Genomic DNA, 18437 nt, shown 5'->3' on the forward strand with positions numbered 1-18437 from the left:
TAAAGGTACATTTTTTTGTTCACATTTGCCTGTTTATTAAAATTGCTGTCAATGTTCATTAAAATAAGCCCTCCCCTGAAAATAAGCCCTCTGGTGTTTTTCTGTCCAAAAAATTAATAAGACAGTGTCTTATTATCGGGGAAACACGGTAGTAATGGAATATGAAGATCCCCCTGTATTGGCTTGGTTTTCAAATTGATTGTGTTAAAACCCAGAACTTGTTAATCCCATCAGTGGGATGGACTTGTTGACTTGAAAAGAGTGCTGAACTGGGAGGAGCTGGTGATATAGATTTGGAGAGACACAAGAGAGAGGCAGAAGAACTTTTTGGAAGCAGCACCCTCATGGAGGCAGAGAGAGACTGAGAGGATTGCTGAGGGCCACTTTGAATTGCCCTGGACTTTTGAGACCTGCCCCCCCCAGAGCTGCCAAGGACTGAGGAGACATGAGTGTTTTGCTGGTACTTTGTCTGTCTGTTTTGATGTTGTTTTGCCAGATTTGTCCACTGGTGAAGGACAGTGCTGTTGTTGCAGAAGCCTGGGAACCTTTCTGTTGGTTCAGAAGCCCTGAAGAAGGATTTTCTTGTTGTATGTTTACAGAAATCCTGGGAGAGGGTTTTGCTAATGTTTTCAGGGGTCCTAGGACTGTTCTGCAGACAGAGGATGAATTAATGAAGAGACAGGCAGTGTATCTTGTGGCCTTGCTAAGCTTTGTCTCCCCAGGAACAAAGATTGCTGAGAACTTGCCTCTTGTCAAGATGAAGAAAAGATCTCCATTTGGGTATTAAGTGCTGTGCTTAAACTTGTTGTAACTCTGGGGTAGATTTCAATTGTGATCCAGGGGTGGGGAACTTTTGACCTTTTTGTGTTCTATGAGTGAACAAATGAAAGTACTTTACTTATGATTGGAAACTAATCTCCATTTGAGAAGAGGGGCTTTGTGATGGACTAAATGAAGGTACAGCCTAGGGGTGGAGTAGTATTTAGAACAGGAACTTTGTAATTGATTGAATGAATGGAAGGTCCTGGGGTGGGGTAGTGCTTGGAGATTATTTAATCACACTTAGTAAATGCTGTATTTTGAATGATGTCATGTTTTGACCTTCTCTGTTCTTAATTTGTCACTGAATAAAATGGAGAGCACCTATGCTGGTATTTTGAACCTTGGGAAGTTGCCTTTCCTTGGAATTACATTACAGAAGATTAATGTCTAACAAGGTGGCAGTCAGGTCCAGAAAGATTTTAAATGCTAAGCAGAGAAGGAGTTTGGATTTGATCCTGGAGATAAGAGGGAGCCACTGAAGTTTCTTGAGCAAAGGAGTGACCCCGTTCAGTCCTGTGCTTTACAATTACTGCTCTGGCTGCTGTCTGGATGATGGACCAGAAAGGGCTAAACCTAGCAGTGTGCTAGGGCCAGCTCACATTGTTAAATTTTCTATGTAAGAATTTACACCTGAGAAATCAGCAAATGTTTGACTTACTGTTTTACCAATTGTCTTCACTTAAGAAAGTGATGGAAAAAGTGTTAAGAATACAGTATATTTGGGGAGTGGGGACAGTTGTTAAAAACATTTACCAGCACAACCCTAAGGCCCTTTATTTCTGTCTACCTCAATCTCCCATCTGTCAAATGGGCACCTCTCCCTTGCCCCCTCACTATCGACCTCCTCAGGTAAAGTGATGAGATCCTGAACCCTAAGGGATGTCATGATTAAGCCACGAACATTTCTCAAATATATAGAGAACTGAGTCAAATTCAGAAGAATATAAGCTACTCTCCTGTTGATAAATGGTGAGAGGATATGACAGGCAGTTTTCAGATGAGATAATCAAGCTATTTATAGTTATATGCTCTAAATCACTATTTATTAGAGAAATACAAATTAAAACAACTCTGAGGTACCACCCAACATCTATCAGATTGGCTAATATGACATAAAAGGAAAATAACGAATGTTGGAGTAGATGTGAGAAAACTGGGTCACTAACGCATTGTTGGTAAAGTTGTGCAGTGATTTAACCATTCTGGGAATTAAGAACTATGCCCAAAGGGTTATAAAATTGTGCATAAAACCTTTGACTCAGTGATACACCAAAAAGATTAAAAAAAAAAAAAGAAAGGGCGGCTAGGTGGCGCAGTGAGTAAAGCACCCCAGTTCAGTTCTGGCCTCAGACACTTAACACCCACACACATAAAAAAAAACTATCCGTGTAACCTTGGGCAAGTTACTTAACCCCAATAGCCCTCCAAAAGGCAAAAAAAATAAATGCTTAAAATGCAGAAGGCTCATAAGTACATGTAAACAAATAGAAACCTAAAAACAATAATCCACCATACAAAAAGGGGTGGCCAGGTGGCACAGCGAGTAAGAGCACAGGCTCCAGTGTTGGGAATCACCTGGAGATCGAATCCGGGCTCAGACACTTAGCACCACACCCAGAAACACCTGGCCATGTAACCTTGAGCAAGTTACTTAACCCCGATTGCTTAAAAAAAAGAAAAAGGACCTATGTGTACAAAAATATTTTTAGCACCTCTTTTTGTGGTGGCAGAGAATCAGAAATTGAAGGGAAGGCCCATCAATTGGGGAATGGCTGAACAAGTCATGGCATATTATTGTAATGGAATACTATTGTGGTATAAAAAATGACAAGCAAGATGCTTTTAGAAAAACCTGGGAAGACTTACGTGAACTGATGCATAGTGAAGTGAACAGGACCAGAACGTCGTACACAGTAACAACATTGTACAATGATCAGCTACAAATGACTTCACTATCCTCAAGTAATCTAATGATCTAGAACAATGAAAAATGATCTCCATCTCCAGAGAAAGAGCTGATAGAGTCTGAGTGCAGATCGAAGCGCACTATTTTTCACTTTATTTTTCTTGGGGTTTTTTGTGGGTTTTTTTGTGAGTGTTTTCTTTCACAACATGACTAACATGGAAGAATGTTTGGCATACCTGCAAGACGTGTATAACTGATATCAAAATGTTTGCCTTCTCAAGGAGGGGGAGGAAGAAGGATAGAATTTAGTACTCAAAATCTAAAAAAAAACAATGTCAAAAATTGTTTTTATATGTAATTAGTAAAAATAAAATATTTAATTTTTTTTTTAAAGATTAAGAAATGAAAATGCCCTCAGAAAGAGTTAAAAGGGTCACACAAAAGGTCATTATTCTTATTAACACAAACAATGACCCAGCCTTTTCTTCCTTGTTCCTTTTGGAATTCAAGATGCAACATCAAGAAGAGTATCTTATCAGTCCTTTTTCTGTGACCTTTACAATCTGACTGGACCTCCATTTCCTGATCTATCAGAGAAGGCAATCATTTCCCCAAGGTGTCAGGAGTAAGTTCACTTAGTCTCTCCTAAAACTGATAGTTAACATCAGAAGCTGGATTTGACCCAGATCTCCTGACTCCACATCCACCATACTTTCCACTGTGTTCACACTCCTTTTCTCCCCATTTTCGAACAACTCTGCGACACAGGAGCTATTATTATCTCCTTTTTACAGATGGGGAAACTGAGGCAGACAGTAGTTAAGTGAATTGTCTAGGGTCACATAATGAATAAGTCAAGTCAACAAGCCTATACTAAGTGGAAGGGAGTAAAATAGGAAAAGACAGGAAAGGTAAAAGGGGCCCAGATGATGAGGGGGCTTAAAAGTCAAACAGAAAATGTTGAGGCTGAGGGCAACAGGGCCCACTGGAGTTTACAGGGCTAAACAGGTCACTCCTCTGCTCAAGAAACTTCAGTGGCTTCCTTATCTCCAGGATCAAATCCAAACTCCTCCTCTGCTTAGCAATTAAAACCTTTCTGGACCTGACTGCCACCTGCCTTTTGGGGCTTATTAGACATTGCCCTCCTCATACAGTCTGTCGTCCCGACTAAATGCTCTCCATCTCTAGCCCTCGTGCCTTGGCCCTACCTGCTCCTTGGAGTTCCCTCCTTCCTTGAACCCACCTCTCTGAATCCCTAGTTTCCTTTAAAACCTTAGACCAGGAGTAGGGAACCTGCAGCCTCAGGCACACATGTGGCCTCTGGGACACAGGCTCCTCACCCCTTTCTTAGACCGTAAACTCCTTGAGGGCAGGGACCTTTTTTTGTGCTTAGCACAGTGCCCAGTACACAGTAAGCCCTTAATAAATGCTCGTAGACGTGACCTGAGAACTTGGCTCAGATGCAGGCTGTTATACCTTCCACCACCCCTCCCTGCCTTTCTGGTGGAGTCTTTCTTGAAGGCTGGGAAGGGAGGGTGGGAGGGCATGTGCCACGGTCAGATGTGGGCTTTGGGAAGATCAATGTGACAAATGATTGCAAGATGGAGCAGAGAAAGGAGGGACTTCAGGCACAGGCACCAATCTGCAGGCTGGAGTCATAGTCCAGGTGGGAGGTGACCAGGCCCTACATGCCAGAGGTGGCAGCATCAGAGGAGAGATGTTACCAAGGAAAAAGAGTAGAGGCCTTAGCAACTGACTGCATATGGGGGAGCTGGTGATACCTTTGAGAGGAAGAAAGAAGTTGGTAATGCGGGAGGGTTGGGGCGGGGGGGCAAGATAAAGAGCTCCAATTTGGACATTTGCATTTAAAATGTCTACAGGATGGTCCAACAGGCAGTTAGACAGAGAAGTCTGGAAGTCAGGGAAGAGGTTAGGGCTGGAGAGGTAGACCTGAGAGCCATCCTCATAGAGACGAGGATGGGACTAATAAGATCACCAAATGAAATGGTGTAGAGGGAGAAGGGAGAAGAAGGGGAAAGTGGAGAAAGGGGATGGGAAGGAGAAGAGGAAAGGGAAGGAGAAGGGGAGAGGAAGGAGAGGAGGGAAGAGGAAGGGAAGAGGAAGAAGAAGGGGAAAGGGAAGAGGAGGGGAAAGGAGAAGGGGAAGGGGAAGAGAAGAAGGGAAAAAGGAAAGGGAAGGGGGAGGTGGAGAAAGGGAATGGGAAGGAGAAGAGGGAAGGGAAGGGGAAGGGGAGAGGAAGGAGAGAAGGGAAGGGGAAGAAGGGGAAAGGGAAGAGGAAAAGGAAGGGGAAGAAGAAGAGAAGAAGGGGAAAAGGGAAGGGAAGGGGAAGGTGGAGAAAGGCAATGAGGAGAAGAGGAAAGGGAAGGGAAAGAGGGGAAGAGGAAGAAGGGAAGGAGGAAGGGAAGGAAGAAGGGGAAGAGGAAGAGAAAAAGGAAAAGGAAGAGGAATGGGAAGGGGAAGAGGAAGAGGGCTGAGAACAGAGCTTCAGAGGATGCAGTTAAAGGGTGGGGCCTGGATGAAGATCCAGCAAAGGAGACTGGGGAGTGGTCAGACAGATAGGAGGAGAGCCAGGAGAGATCAGTGTCCTAAAAGCCTAGAAAGAAGACAAAAGGATGCTCATACTGTCAAAGGTTTCAGAGAGGTCAAAAAAGATAATGATTGAGAAAAAGTAACCAAGGATCTGAGAGGTAAGATTTGAACTCAGGCCTTCCTGACTCCTAATCCTGCCCTCCTATCCACTGTACCATCTAGCTGTCTGTGGAGGCATGTGCTGGACTCACCAAGACCAAGATGTTGGGCATCACGATGTAATCGGTTTCTAAGCCCTGGGACATTTCAGGCTGGAATTCAAAGGACCGGTATTCTAAGAAGGACACTGTGTCATTGTCATTGAAAGTGATGTTTCGTTTCTGTCTGTATTCTCTGTGAAAACAAAGGAAGGGGACCATGAGCACCCCATCTGTCAACATCTCCCACACATTCTCTCCATTTGCTGGGCCATCTCTAGGTCAGCCTTTCACAGGGACACCTGAGTCTTGTAGTAGGACTCTCTGCTTTAAATGTCTCCCCCAATTACATAAGAGGTCCTTGCAAGCAGAGACCATCTCCCTTTGCTACGCATAGTCCCATGGCTGAGCAAAATTAGGAAATGCTTTGACACCGAATCCCCTTCTCATTTGCTATAACACCATCACCCCCCCCCACACACACACCCCAGCTCACCTCCCCCAGGCATTCCACCTTGATTTTCTTAACACCCCTCTCTCCTGCTCTAACAAAAAGCCAGAATTCAGACTGCAGGGTCTCCCAGCCAGTCCAATCCCCACACATTCCTAACTTCTCGTATAGAGATTTATGATATTGGGTGTTCTTGGTAAAACTCCCTATGTGACTAACATTCCAGGGATCCCATCCAGGGCCGTGTAATTCCCACAAGAACACTCTACTGATGGTAATTAATAGCTCAAAGTCCACCTCTTCCGGGAAGACTTCCATGAAAAAAAAACTCAGTGCTACCACTAAAAAGAAAGAAAGAACAAACAAGCTGGGATTTCACTGATATCCAACAAGGATGCTTAAGTCTTTTTATGTTCTGGATGCCTTGCACAGTCAATCTGATGAAGCCTATGGACTCATTCCCAGAATCATGTTTTAAATACAAAAAAATAAAATAAAGAGGAAGAGAAAGGAAACTAGACATTAGTGGAAATAAAGATGGAACTGACAAAGTAAAGATGTAACTCTCCATGGTGCCCTGGGGAGGGAAGAGAAGGGAAAAGAAGGTGTCTGTGTACCCCAAGTTAAAAAATCCCTTGGTCTAGAGAGTTACTGTTAGGAAGCCCATTAATCAGTGAAGACCGGTACCTGGGCTGCCAAGTCTAGTCTCAGACAGAGCAGGGTTTTGGATTTTGATAAGCAATTTTATTTTTTTGGAGGCAGGGTCTTCCTCTATCACCCAAGCTGGTAGAGCAGAAGTCACTCTTGGGTCTAACCCCAATACTGATCTTCATAGGAGCTTTAACCTGATCCATTTTCTGAGTCAGTTTCACCCCTCCTTAGGCAGACCCCCACCCCACCCCCAGCCCTGCTCCCACAGGCTCACCAGATTGGAGGGGTCAGAGACAGTGAGGACACCTGAAAGGCTAAAACATCTCTGAGGCTCAGAGATCCACCAGTCTCCGCCTCCCCAGGAGGCGGGGACCATCCCTGGCTAACTGTTTTTCAATACAACCTCTGGTAATCCAATATATTTCATTTTATGCACATAAAAAACTGTGACACCAAGCTCCATGGGCTTTATCTGACTGCTAAAGGAGTCCAGGACACAAAAAGGGACCAAGAACCGCTCTTTTGGAGAGCTGTCTAGGGGCAATGTGGAGTTAAGTGACTTGCCCAGGGTAGTAGCTCAGTCCAGAGGAATCAGGATCAGGATTTAAACCCAGATCTTCCAACTCTGAGGCCAGTCTCCAAACCCAACAGCACATAGTCTCTGGGGCACCATGATTTTTAACTCTTTGTCTTCCTCAGTTACTCAAGGAGTGGATTTCTCTCTCTGCTTAAGGCCTCTCCAAGCAAAAGTACCTATGAAATCCACCTTCAGCAAGAAGTTTTACCCAACCCCTCTTAATTCCAGTGCCATCTCTCTTTCAATTATCTCCTATTTATCCTGGATATAATTTGGTCTGTATATATTGTTTGCATGTTGTCTCCCCCATTAGACTGTAAGCTCCTTGAGGGCAGGGACTGACTGTCTTTTTTTGCTTTTTTTGGTAAGCCCCATGCTTAGCAAAGTGCCTGGCACACCATAGGTGTTTAATAAATATTGATTGATTGATTATGAACTTATTTATCCCACCTGTCCTGCATTAGAAATTCACCTGCTGGGGAGCAGGGGACAGTCACCTTCTCAGTCACTTCAGTAACCAGTCAGTAAATGCCTACCATGTGCTAGGTGCTATTCCTATGTGGCCTCCTTACATTCTATCAAAGCAACTGACTGCCCCAAAGCATCCCTGCTTCTCTCCTTAGTTCACAGGGTGAGAATTCCTGCCCCGTGTTGAAAAATGCGCAGGCAGTTGTTTCTGTCCCTGATTTCACTGGCCTGTGAGGCCAGGTGCCAGGTTTTTGAACCAGAGCATTATCAGTCATTTGCTCTCCTTCTGTTCTGTTCCCGGTAAAATGGCAAAAACAGCATTGAAGGTGGAGTTGGAAGATTTGAGTTCAAATTCCCCTGCATCACTTACTATTTGTAAAACCTTAAACAAGTCACTTTATCTCTGTGGGCCTAGCCCCCCTCATTTGTAAAATGTAGGGTTTGGACCAGCTAACCTCAAAAATTGCCTTGAATTCTAAAGCAACACAGACAATACTCAATTATTCACATTCATGGAGAGGGGAATGGTACTTCCACATAATCTAAAACCAACAATCCAGCTAATATTAATAATAATACATATATATTCTAATACTCACAAGGACACTGTACTAGAGAGGACCCATCAATATAGGCAGACCTTCCAACCCTGCCTATCCATTGAGTTATAGCAGAAAGAACAATGTATATGGCAAAGGACCCACAATCAAATCCCACCTAGTACCCGTGTGACCATGGGCAAGTCAGTTCTCTGGATTTCCATTCTGAAAACACTTAACATGAGAGAGTTAGGATCAGATGACCTTGGAAGACCCTTCTAGCTCCAGACTTGTGACCTCATCCCTGTGACCCACAGCCAGCCCTACTGACCACAGGAAGGTCTACTCAACACGGTAAAAACTTTTCTCTAGCTCTCCCGGTCTCAAATGGATGTCAATGGAACACTCTTGATAGAAGTCTGGCCCATATTTTTTCCCCTGGACGTACACTTCCACACAGACATTCTTAACATCCCTTCTCCTGTGTGAACATCTGCTCATGCCCATCAAATGTTTCTCCATCACCATGTTATCAGGGCTGTAATTCAATGAGGAAAATCATCGTACCTACAGCATTCTAAGCTTGCCCTAAGCTAATAAAGTGATTTTACATCCTCGGAGCAAAGACCGAGTGGGGCAGAGAGTTAAGAAGCCAGGAACTGGGGACCCTGCCCATGCAGGGACTGTCGATGATAAAATAACCCCTGGCATGTATGTGTATGTAAATACAGATAACCTACACATGTATGGTGTATCTCTATATTGTGTATCTAAATACATATGTGTATGTTTATAACTATGTTTGCATATGCATATGGTATGTCTGTGTGTAAATTAGGTAATTTGAATAATTATAACAATTATTACTGAATTCATTAATAAATATAAATAATGCTCATCAATTTGTTAAATTATTTCTTCTACTTGTGTTTATTTATCAAATCAATTATTAAATATAGGTTCATGAATTGTTATTAAATTAATTAAGCAACAATAACTAGCTTTAAGCACTATAATAACAATAGCAGCAACTCACATTTATCTCGACCCTACTAAGTGCCAGGTGCTGTGCTAAGAGCTTTGCAATTATGATCTCATTTGGCCCTTACGCCAAGCCTGTGAGGCAGGGGCTACTATTATTATCCTCATTTTATAGATAATGCTGATGATAATGATGATGATGATGATGATGATGATGATGATGAAAGCTAATTATATAGTGTTTACTAAGGGCCAGGCACTGTGCTGAGTATTGTGTGACTATTATCTCATTTGATCCCAACAGCCCTGGGAGATGGGTGGAGTTATTAGCCCCATTTTACGGATGAGGAAACTGAGGCAAATGCAGGTTAAGTGGCTTGCCCAAAGTCTAAGCTAGTGAATAGCTGAGGTCAAATTTGAACACAGTCTTTCTACATCCATTCCCCAAGTTCTATCCCCTACGCCATCCACTGCCTCTATAAATAGGAAAAGGTCTTGGTTTTGTTTAAGGTAATATGGGAAGGATGGACTATCTCTCCGGCTCTAAATCTCTGATCATGTGATGTCTTCAGTATGGGGCACTCCAGGTACTTCAGCTCCCTCCACCAAGGGAGATCTGCCTCTCTCCAGGAAGGCAGAGCAGCCTGGGGCAGGGGAGGCCACGGTGCATCAGAGGTATCCTGATGCCAGCCCCCTAACCACTGTGCCACGCTGCCTGTCAGCCTCATGAAGTACCGCAGCTCAGAGAACTTAAATGCTTTGCCCCTGCGTCCACAGCAAGAATGGGGTAGGGGAAGGATGTGCCCCTTGGTCAGTCTGCTGCTCTCTCCCCTGCACTGACCACACTGACCCCTCAGAGGGACAAAGCCCCAGGCTCCGACAGGGGCCTCCAAAGCCCTCCCTCTGGGGTAGAGCTCCCCAAAGTCACGGTACTTCGCTTAGAAACCACTGCTTAGCTCATTTTGTGCTGTGGACCCCTCTCTGCTTGCCCCAGGCTAAGAGAGCGAGTGTACATCTCTGAGCAAAAGCTAAGGGTTAGAGGCCAGAGCAGGGGACCTCACCCACACAGGGGCCTTAGACACTGAGCCATCTGTAAAGCCAAGGCCCCAGTGGACGCTGGGCTCCCTTCCAGCTCTGTGTCAGTGATTCTAAGACCTACTATGTGCAATCCCAAGACATAAAAGGAGTCTCTGCAGGAGAGCAGGAAGAGCCCCAAGTACAGGGAGAGGAGACCTGGTTCTTCTGGTCCCAGTACTTGCTGATAACTATGTGAACTTGGGCAAAGCCTCCCCTCCTTGGTGGTCTCTCTGTTCCTGCATCTCTACAATGAGAAGCTGGACTGGGTAGCCTCTGAGCATCAGGCCTGGAGTGCTAATCTGGCTGTATGACCCTGGGCAAGTCACTCGACCTTTGCCTGACTCAGTTTCCTCATCTGTAAAATGGAGATAAGAACAACCCCTACCTCCCAGGGTTGTTGGAAGGATCAAATGAAGTAAACTGTAAAGCACTTAGCAAAGTGTGTGGTACACAGTAGGTATCATATAAATGATGTCATTATTATTCCAGCCCTAACAGGCTGTGCTCTAAGATGATTTCTAATATATGCTATATATATATATATGTATGTATGTATGCATGTTCACACACACACACATACACACACACCTTGTTCGTAGGTTGCACTGTTTCTCCTCCCTCCCCCAATTACACCAGGAACCCCTTGAAGGCAGGGCACATTTTTGCCTTTTTTTGGAGGGGGGAGGGCAAGTCAATCAGTGTTAAGTGACTTGCCCAAGGTCACACAGCTAGTAAGTGTTAAGTGTCTTAGGTCAGATTTGAACTCAGGTCCTTCTGAGTCCAGGGCCAGTACTCTATTCACTGCGCCACCTAGCCGCCCCAATTTTTGCCTTTCTATAGTAGCACACAGTAGGTCCTTACTAAAAGCTCAACTATTCCCTATGACATCATAAGCTATCATTTTGTTCCAGATGAACTAACGTCAATGCGATGCCTATTCAGGTTCCACTATGAGCAGAGCTCTCTAAAGGCCCATGACCAGCAGATTCTGATGACCCAGAGGCCGTCCTCTCCCTGCTGTTGCTGTCCAGCCGCCCCAGCAAGCCCCAAGCGCTCAGCGGCAGAGAGCCCACAGGCAGCTGGTCCAGGTCTTCCCGCCCTGCTCCGCCGGGCACCCAGTGGCCAGAGTCACTGGCCTGCAGCCCGCAGCGGCGCCCGAAGGCAGCCTGGCCAGCTGCTCACCTGTAGACGTAGGGCCCCCGCTCCTCGACATGGGGCTTCTCCCCCTTCAGCACCTCCTCCGCGTTCAGGATGTGGAACAGGTACACAGACATGTAGAAAGGGATGGGGATCTCCTTCCACATCTCAAAGGACAGGCTGCTGGGGTCGATCCTGACATTCTGCGGAGGGAAGGAAGCACATGATTAAAGGGTGTCTTTAGTGTCTGTATCCATGACATCACCACTGCCACAGCGGGTCCTGGAGCCCTAGACACGGCCACTGAACTCAGAGACACGGCCTGGGATGCCCACACTTCCAGGGAAGGCAGGGAGGGTCCACAGGCACCACATGGGCAGACACAGGAGGGAGAATGGCACCTCCTGGACGCCCGGCTCACGAGGCCCCAGACCGAAGTCACCTCGTCCGACTGCCTCGTTTTGCAGATGAGGAAACTGAGCTTCTGAGAAGGCAAGTGACCTGTCCTAGGTCACACAAATTATAGTAGGTTCAGTGAGAGGAGGAGAAAGCGGCATTACAAAGACCAAGCTCAGGCCCCAAGAAGAGAGGAGAAAGCATCCCTCTGTCCCTTCTGCAGGGGAAGGGGAAAGGGGGCAGACGGGCACAGAATCCTGCCTTTGCTACCACCTTCCAGGGAGACCTCTTCTTATTCTCCACTATAAGAAACAGATGGGGGCTAGGGGGAGGAAGTAATGGGTGGAAATTAAGTGATGTGACTGGAAATGGAGGAAACAGAAGTCAGACAAGGTCAGTCATTCTGTCAAGAGACAGGGCTACAGTGGCCTCTGCTCCTTCCTCGACGTGCAAATGAACTCTCCCTCCACCCCCACCGCGGCTTCGAGTTCTACACACACACACACACACACACACACACATTGTGTTTGTATGTACTAGTATTTGTGTGTATGTTTGTACATATGTGTACTATAGGTGTGTGTATTGTATGTGTGTACATGTATATGTGTGTGCGTGTATATATGTATATATTTGTATTGTATATGTATATATGTATGTTGTGTGTGCATTGTGTCTATGTATGAGTATATGTTGTGTATATATGTGGGTATATGTGTGCACATACATATATGCATACAAACATGTTTTAAAGATGTCTAGTGCAATGGAAGGAGTGGTGAGTGAAGACAGGAGGACCTGGTTCAGATTCTGCCTCTAATGCCCCTCTGAGACCCTGGGCTAACCCCTCACGTCCCAGGGCCTCAGTTTCCTTAACTGTAAGATGCCCTGGCCGGCGTGTCCACAGTAAAGCTGAAGCCCCGTGCCTCTGCAGTTCCCACAGCACCAAGAACTGGGCTTGGGGGTGCGGCGGGGGGCGCTAAGGAGAGCCTGCGGTAGGTCTGAACCCACTTTCCCAGGCCCAGTTGGTGGAGGGGGAAGTGTTCCACCCCCAGCCCCCAGGTGCTGGCAGGGATGTTTGTACTTGTGCTCCTGCATCATCTCTGAAGTAATTACATCCCTCTGAACTAGCCAAAAAATCAAGACAAAAATGAGGGGAAGGTCCTGTTGGCCTTTGAGGTTCCTTCCCGTTTTCCATCCAGGATTCAATGAGCCACGCAGTATCTGCCAACAAATCCCAGCAGAGGAAAACCAGGCCAAGGCTGGGGAGCTTTCCCAGGGTCTAGCTTCTCCCTGGCATTTCCACTTCCAGCCCAGTTAACAAGTCAGATTAAATCACTTTAGCATGTGTGCAGCCCGGCATTCTTTCTGCCAAAAGCAAGCTCAGAACACGGCGTGGGCAGGTTGGGGCAGCTATGCCCACATTGCCAGGGCAATCCCTTCCCCCCCTCCCCCAACACCCAATACCCAGGGGGGCCGAGGTCGCCTCATCCCGTGCCCTCCTGGCTTGGCCTGCACAGTCCTCCGTTGGCCTGGCGAAAACACAAGTGCAGTTTTTTTGTGGGGACAAAGAAAAAGAAGGTGAGGGGTGCCCACCCACCAGGAATGGACCATCAAACTACAGTATGCACATGATATTATGCTACAAGAAATGAAGATAGGGCAATTTCAGGAAAACCTGGGAAGATTTCTACAAAAGAATGATTTATACAATAACTTTACAAAAGTAAACAATTTTTTGAAAGCCTTGAGAAGTTGGAAAAACACAATGAGTAACTGGAATTCCAGAGAACTGATGAAGAAACATGCTGCCAATCTCCCAATGGAGACATGATGGGCTCAGGCCAAAGAGGAAGAGACATTTTTTGGCACATTGTCGATGCAAGAATCAATTTTTGCTTAACTTTGCATATTAGAAGGATTTTGTTTTTCTTTCCCCTGCCCTCCACCCTAAGGAGGGAGGAGGGAGGGAAAGGGAGAAAAACAAAATAGATCCAATTTTTAAAAATTAATTTAAAAAATTAAAACAACTGAGGCAAACCAGCTTTAATGTTTGTTCTACCTCCTAACTTCTAAATTAGTCTATTGCATTTCTCAGAAAGAGGACAGCCTATGCAGGAAGGCCTTTGAGATACAAGACAAGGCTTTCCCCTTTCCTCATCTAACTGGTTTGTGAACAAGCACCTGAAGGCAAAAAAATAAAAATAAAAATGGCACTCAGCCGCCTTGTACCCACATCTTTCCCTTAGGAGGCTCGAGTCTTTGACTAGCATCTCATCCCATAGCCAGGGAACCAGAGTCCTTTTCCCTTCCTCCAACCCCCAAGCCCCTCCTCAAAGTCTACCCATCCTTCAGGACCCAACCCAAGTCTGACCCAATTCCATGGGGCCATCCCCGCCTGGTGCAGTGACCACTCACCTCTCCTCTGACACATGCCGCTCTCATCACCCGGTACTCTGTATCTGGACTTAAGAGGCATAACCCGAGTTCAAGTCCAGCCATTTACTAGCTGTGTAACCCCCTCAGCAAGTCACATCTATTTGCTTCTGTTTCCTCAACTCTAAAATGGGGGTCATAGGGGAGCTAGGTGGCACAGAGCACCGGCCCCTGGAATCAGGAGGACCTGAGTTCAAATCTAGCCCCAGACACTACACACATACACACACACACACACACACACACACACACACACACGCCATATGACCTTGGGCAAGTCACTTAACCCCAACTGCCCTGCCTTCCTCCCTCCAAAAAAAAGAAAATAAATAAATAAAATAAAATGGGCGTCATAACAGCACCTACCTTACAGGTTTGTTATGCGCATCCAATGAGATCATATTTGTAGAGGCCTTAGCGCACTACCTGGCGCATAGTAGGTGGTACAGAAATACTTATTCCCTTCCCCCTTTCCTACATCTATGGATAATATTCCTTCTTTGGCTCCATTTCCCTTATTTCTGGCCCTGAGAAGGAGGTGAGATGGTACAGGGGGCAGAAAGAGTACTGGGCTTGGACTCACAGGACCTGAATTCAAATCTTCCCTCTGATACTTACTATCTCTAGGACTCTCACTATGCCATAGATTCCTTACCTCTAAAATAGAAGACCACTCTCCAAACTTAAATCTTTGAGCCTTCAAGCACCCAAATTCCATATTGTGTGACAGCTCTGAACAATTACAGGATGAAAAAAAAAAAAAAAGACTTTTTAAAAAATCTTTTCCAAAAGATGGGGCAGTGGGAAGGACATGGCTTCTGAAGGAAGAGAACTTGGATTCAAAATCCACCTGCTTACTAACTGTGTAACAGGTGCAAGCTTAAGCAGCTGCTTCTTGTCCCTGGGCCTCACTTCCCTAATCTATAAAAGGAGAGGAATAAATTAGCTGGTGTCAAACTCAAACAGAAATAGACATTTGCCAGCCACATGCTGACTTACTGACATTATCTACGCTGCATTGTTGGGGCAGCCAGGTGATTTAGTGGATAGAGTATCCGGCCTGGAGTCAGGAAGACCCAAGTTCAAAGCTGGCCTCAGACACTTCGTAGCTAGGTGACCCTGGGCAAGTCATTTAACCCTGTTTGCCTCAGTTTCCTCATCTGGAAAATGAACTGGAGAAGAAAATGGCAACCCACTCCAGTGTCTCTGCCAAGATAACCCTTCCAATGGGGTCAGGAAGTCAGACAGAACTGAACGCCAACCACCACCTCACGTCTGCCTCTCAGAATCCCTGGCTTCCTTCCAGACTCAGCCCAAATGTCATCTCCTGAAGGTTACCTTTCACCTGCTCTGTCTGTACATCTTGTCTTCCCCATTAGATTCTAAGCTTCTTGAGGGCAGGGACTGAAATCACTGAACAACAACAATATTGTGTTGATTTTGTTAAACATTTGCCACTTTCATTTGAATCTGGTTCTGGCCCCACCTGGGAGTTCGACACCTCTGGATTAGCGGCCCCTTGGTGTCTGCCCTGGGATCCTGTGAGAAGGGACTGGTCTTCCTTCACTCTCATAGGCAGAGAGGCTGCATTGGCTTTGGGCTGTGAATCCTGACTCACTGGGAGCAGGAACCAGCCACGATTTTTCTGAGACTCAATTCTCTCATCTGCAAGGTGGGGATAACAGTACCTGTTGGGCAGATCCTAGATGATGAATGTAAAGTTCCTTGTAAAGCCCAGAACGAGGAAAATGCCAGTTAGTATTTCTTTACTAGTTCTCAAAGGCAGAGTCAAAAGTAGCATTATAATCTCAAGCCTTACCAGAGCTGAAATAACTGGAAATCATTCCAATTCAAGCCAACCATTCATTAAGCACATACTGCATACAGAGTGTTACACTAGGGGCTGAATAATGACACCCGTTGACGTCAATCAAGCAGCTCAGGAGTGGGAGTGGGGAGGAAATAGACTCAATGAACAAGTATACAGAAGAATAAAATAAATAATCCAAAGCATGTTGTTGTTTTTGTTCAATTGGGTCTGATTCTTTGTGACCCCATGGATCATATCGTCCACGGGGTTTTCTTGGCAAGGAAAATGGTTTGGCCATTTCCTTCTCCAGATGATTTTACAGGTGAGGAAATTAAGGCAAACTGGGTTAAGTGACTTGCCCAGGGTTACGCAGTATCTGAGGCCACATTTGAACTCAGATCTCCCTGACTCCAGGCCCAAATCCAGTGCCTAGGAAAACTCAAAGAAAGTGACCTGTAGACCCAAGAGATTCTAGAAATAAGGAATCCCATCCAACTGGCAACTGAAATCTAAAAGCTTTCAACAGTTGAAGAGATTGTCACCATCAAGCAAACAGGCCAATATGTTCCCAAATGCCTCCAGGTGAGAGAGAGTAGACTAAGTGAACCTTTTTTTTTTTTTACCGATGTAAGCTCTCAGTAACCTCTGAACTCAAGAGCCCACGGGCAATGCATCCTTCCAGTTAACGTTCTGTTGACCATTACTGGAAAGTAGGAATCCCTAGAGGAAATTCTGGCCCATTTACAAGACCTCTGGCATAGAACAGCCTGATGCTTTGGGTATTTTTGTTCTTACTTTTATTTTTTGGCCAAAAAACCCACTTTCCGTTAAGAAAATTTTAATAGGAACCCAAGACACTCTCTAGTCAATGTTTGGGTCATCTGAGCTCGGTGAATGCCCGGAAAAACCTATTGTCTGTAGGCAAAGGACAAAGGAGGCTGCCCCGTGGTCCAAATAACAAGATCTAAGACAGTATTCCTCCCATGAGGAAGCACACGCCCGTGGGAGCTAGCCCTGGGACAGGGACAGCATCATCAGGACCCACTGGTGGGAAGGTCATCCATCAGGGTACAACATTCAAGACAGGCTAATCTGCCTCTTCCCCTACTCATCTATTTGCCAAAGGTTAGGGGGTGAGAGTCCTTGCTCAGTACAAAGGTAAATGGCCACGACCTTATGAATTAACCCACTGAAGTCAACTGGCTGCCTTTACTGAGGCCTTATCCTGCTCTAAAAGTAAAAGAAAGGCACTTGCTCTTCTCTGCCTAGAGGAAACCCATCAAGAAAAGACAGCCTGATGCATAGCAGACACCAAGAATCAGGATGCTAGTGCTACCACTCAAATACCAGGTCGTGCTGGGGTTCTAAGCCCTGCATAAGCTAACCCTCCCTCCTAGTTTCCTCACAACTGACACTTTCTCACCCTAACCCTAACCCTCCATCTCAGCTGCAGGTGTTTTCACTGGCTGTGAAGGGAAGGCTCTCCCTCCTCATCCCTTCCCCAGGCTTCTCTGCTTCAAGCCCTAGAAAAAATCTCCCCTTCTACAGGAAGTCTTTTCCAATCCTCCTTAGTTCTACTGTCCTCCCTCCATTGATCATTTCTGATTTATCCTGCATGTAACTTGATTATATGTAACCGTTGACATGTTGTCTCTCTGTGACATTGATGTTTGTCCTTCATTTTCAGAGGACCGATGACATCATAGGAGATGCCTTGGCTTGTCTGTGAACTGCATTTAATCGAGGCAAAGCTGCACAACGTGGTCAGCCTCATTCTTGGAGAGTCATCAAAGTCCAGTAACAAGACCAAAGTCAAGCTGACTGGTGATGGCACGGGATGCATGATGACCTTGGCATCTTTGATGGATGACCAAGCTCTAAGTGCTCCACAGGGCCTGCTTCAGCCACTTTCATGGCTTCTCATCTGCCCATTCTACCAGGGGAAGTCTACACATGCTTGGGGTATACATCCACCTAACTCACTGATAGGTTTGAGGCCTTCAGTCTGCCAAGAAAGTCTTACTGGGGTGTGGTCACTGACATGATACAGCTTCTTGGAGATACAGGTGAGAGTTGGGTGGCAGGTAAAGTCAAAGGTGGAAAAGCGGCCCTGAAAAGGGGTTGGCACCGCTCACATCAGAGGTGCTAGCTCTCCTGAACAGCCCCCCCACACACACACACATACATACCATTAGCTTATGAGTACCTGGAGAGCATGTATTATCTTTTACCTTTCTTTTATCTCTAACACTGTAATAGTAATGGCATTTAAAGATTCCCCTGTATTGGCTTGGTTTTTGGTTTGATTGTGTTAAAACCCAGAACTTGTTAATCCCACTTGTGGGATGGACTTGTTGAAGTGAAAAGAGAGTGCTGAACTGGGAGAAGCTGGTGACTTAGATTTGGAGAGACACAAGAGAGAGGCAGAATAACTTTTTG

General features: G+C 45.7%; 1 protein-coding gene across 4 annotated transcripts in view; it reads right to left on the bottom strand.

The window, feature by feature from the left end:
* LOC138141636 (scavenger receptor class B member 1-like) overlaps positions 1-18437 on the bottom strand; it is a 103180-nt gene that overhangs the window by 35541 nt on the left and 49202 nt on the right. For all 4 annotated transcript variants that reach the window (XM_069078539.1, XM_069082258.1, XM_069065497.1 and 1 more), the window contains exons 2-3: positions 11402-11559; positions 5530-5671 (exon numbers count right to left, since the gene is read on the bottom strand). In XM_069078539.1, the coding sequence (XP_068934640.1) occupies positions 5530-5671; positions 11402-11559 (300 nt within the window). The remainder of the gene's footprint in view (positions 1-5529; positions 5672-11401; positions 11560-18437) is intronic.

Source organism: Petaurus breviceps, unplaced genomic scaffold, assembly GCF_028583685.1.
Source record: "Petaurus breviceps papuanus isolate PSGF00001 unplaced genomic scaffold, PetGlider_PUasm1.0 100, whole genome shotgun sequence".
Classification (NCBI taxonomy): Eukaryota; Metazoa; Chordata; class Mammalia; order Diprotodontia; family Petauridae; genus Petaurus; species Petaurus breviceps.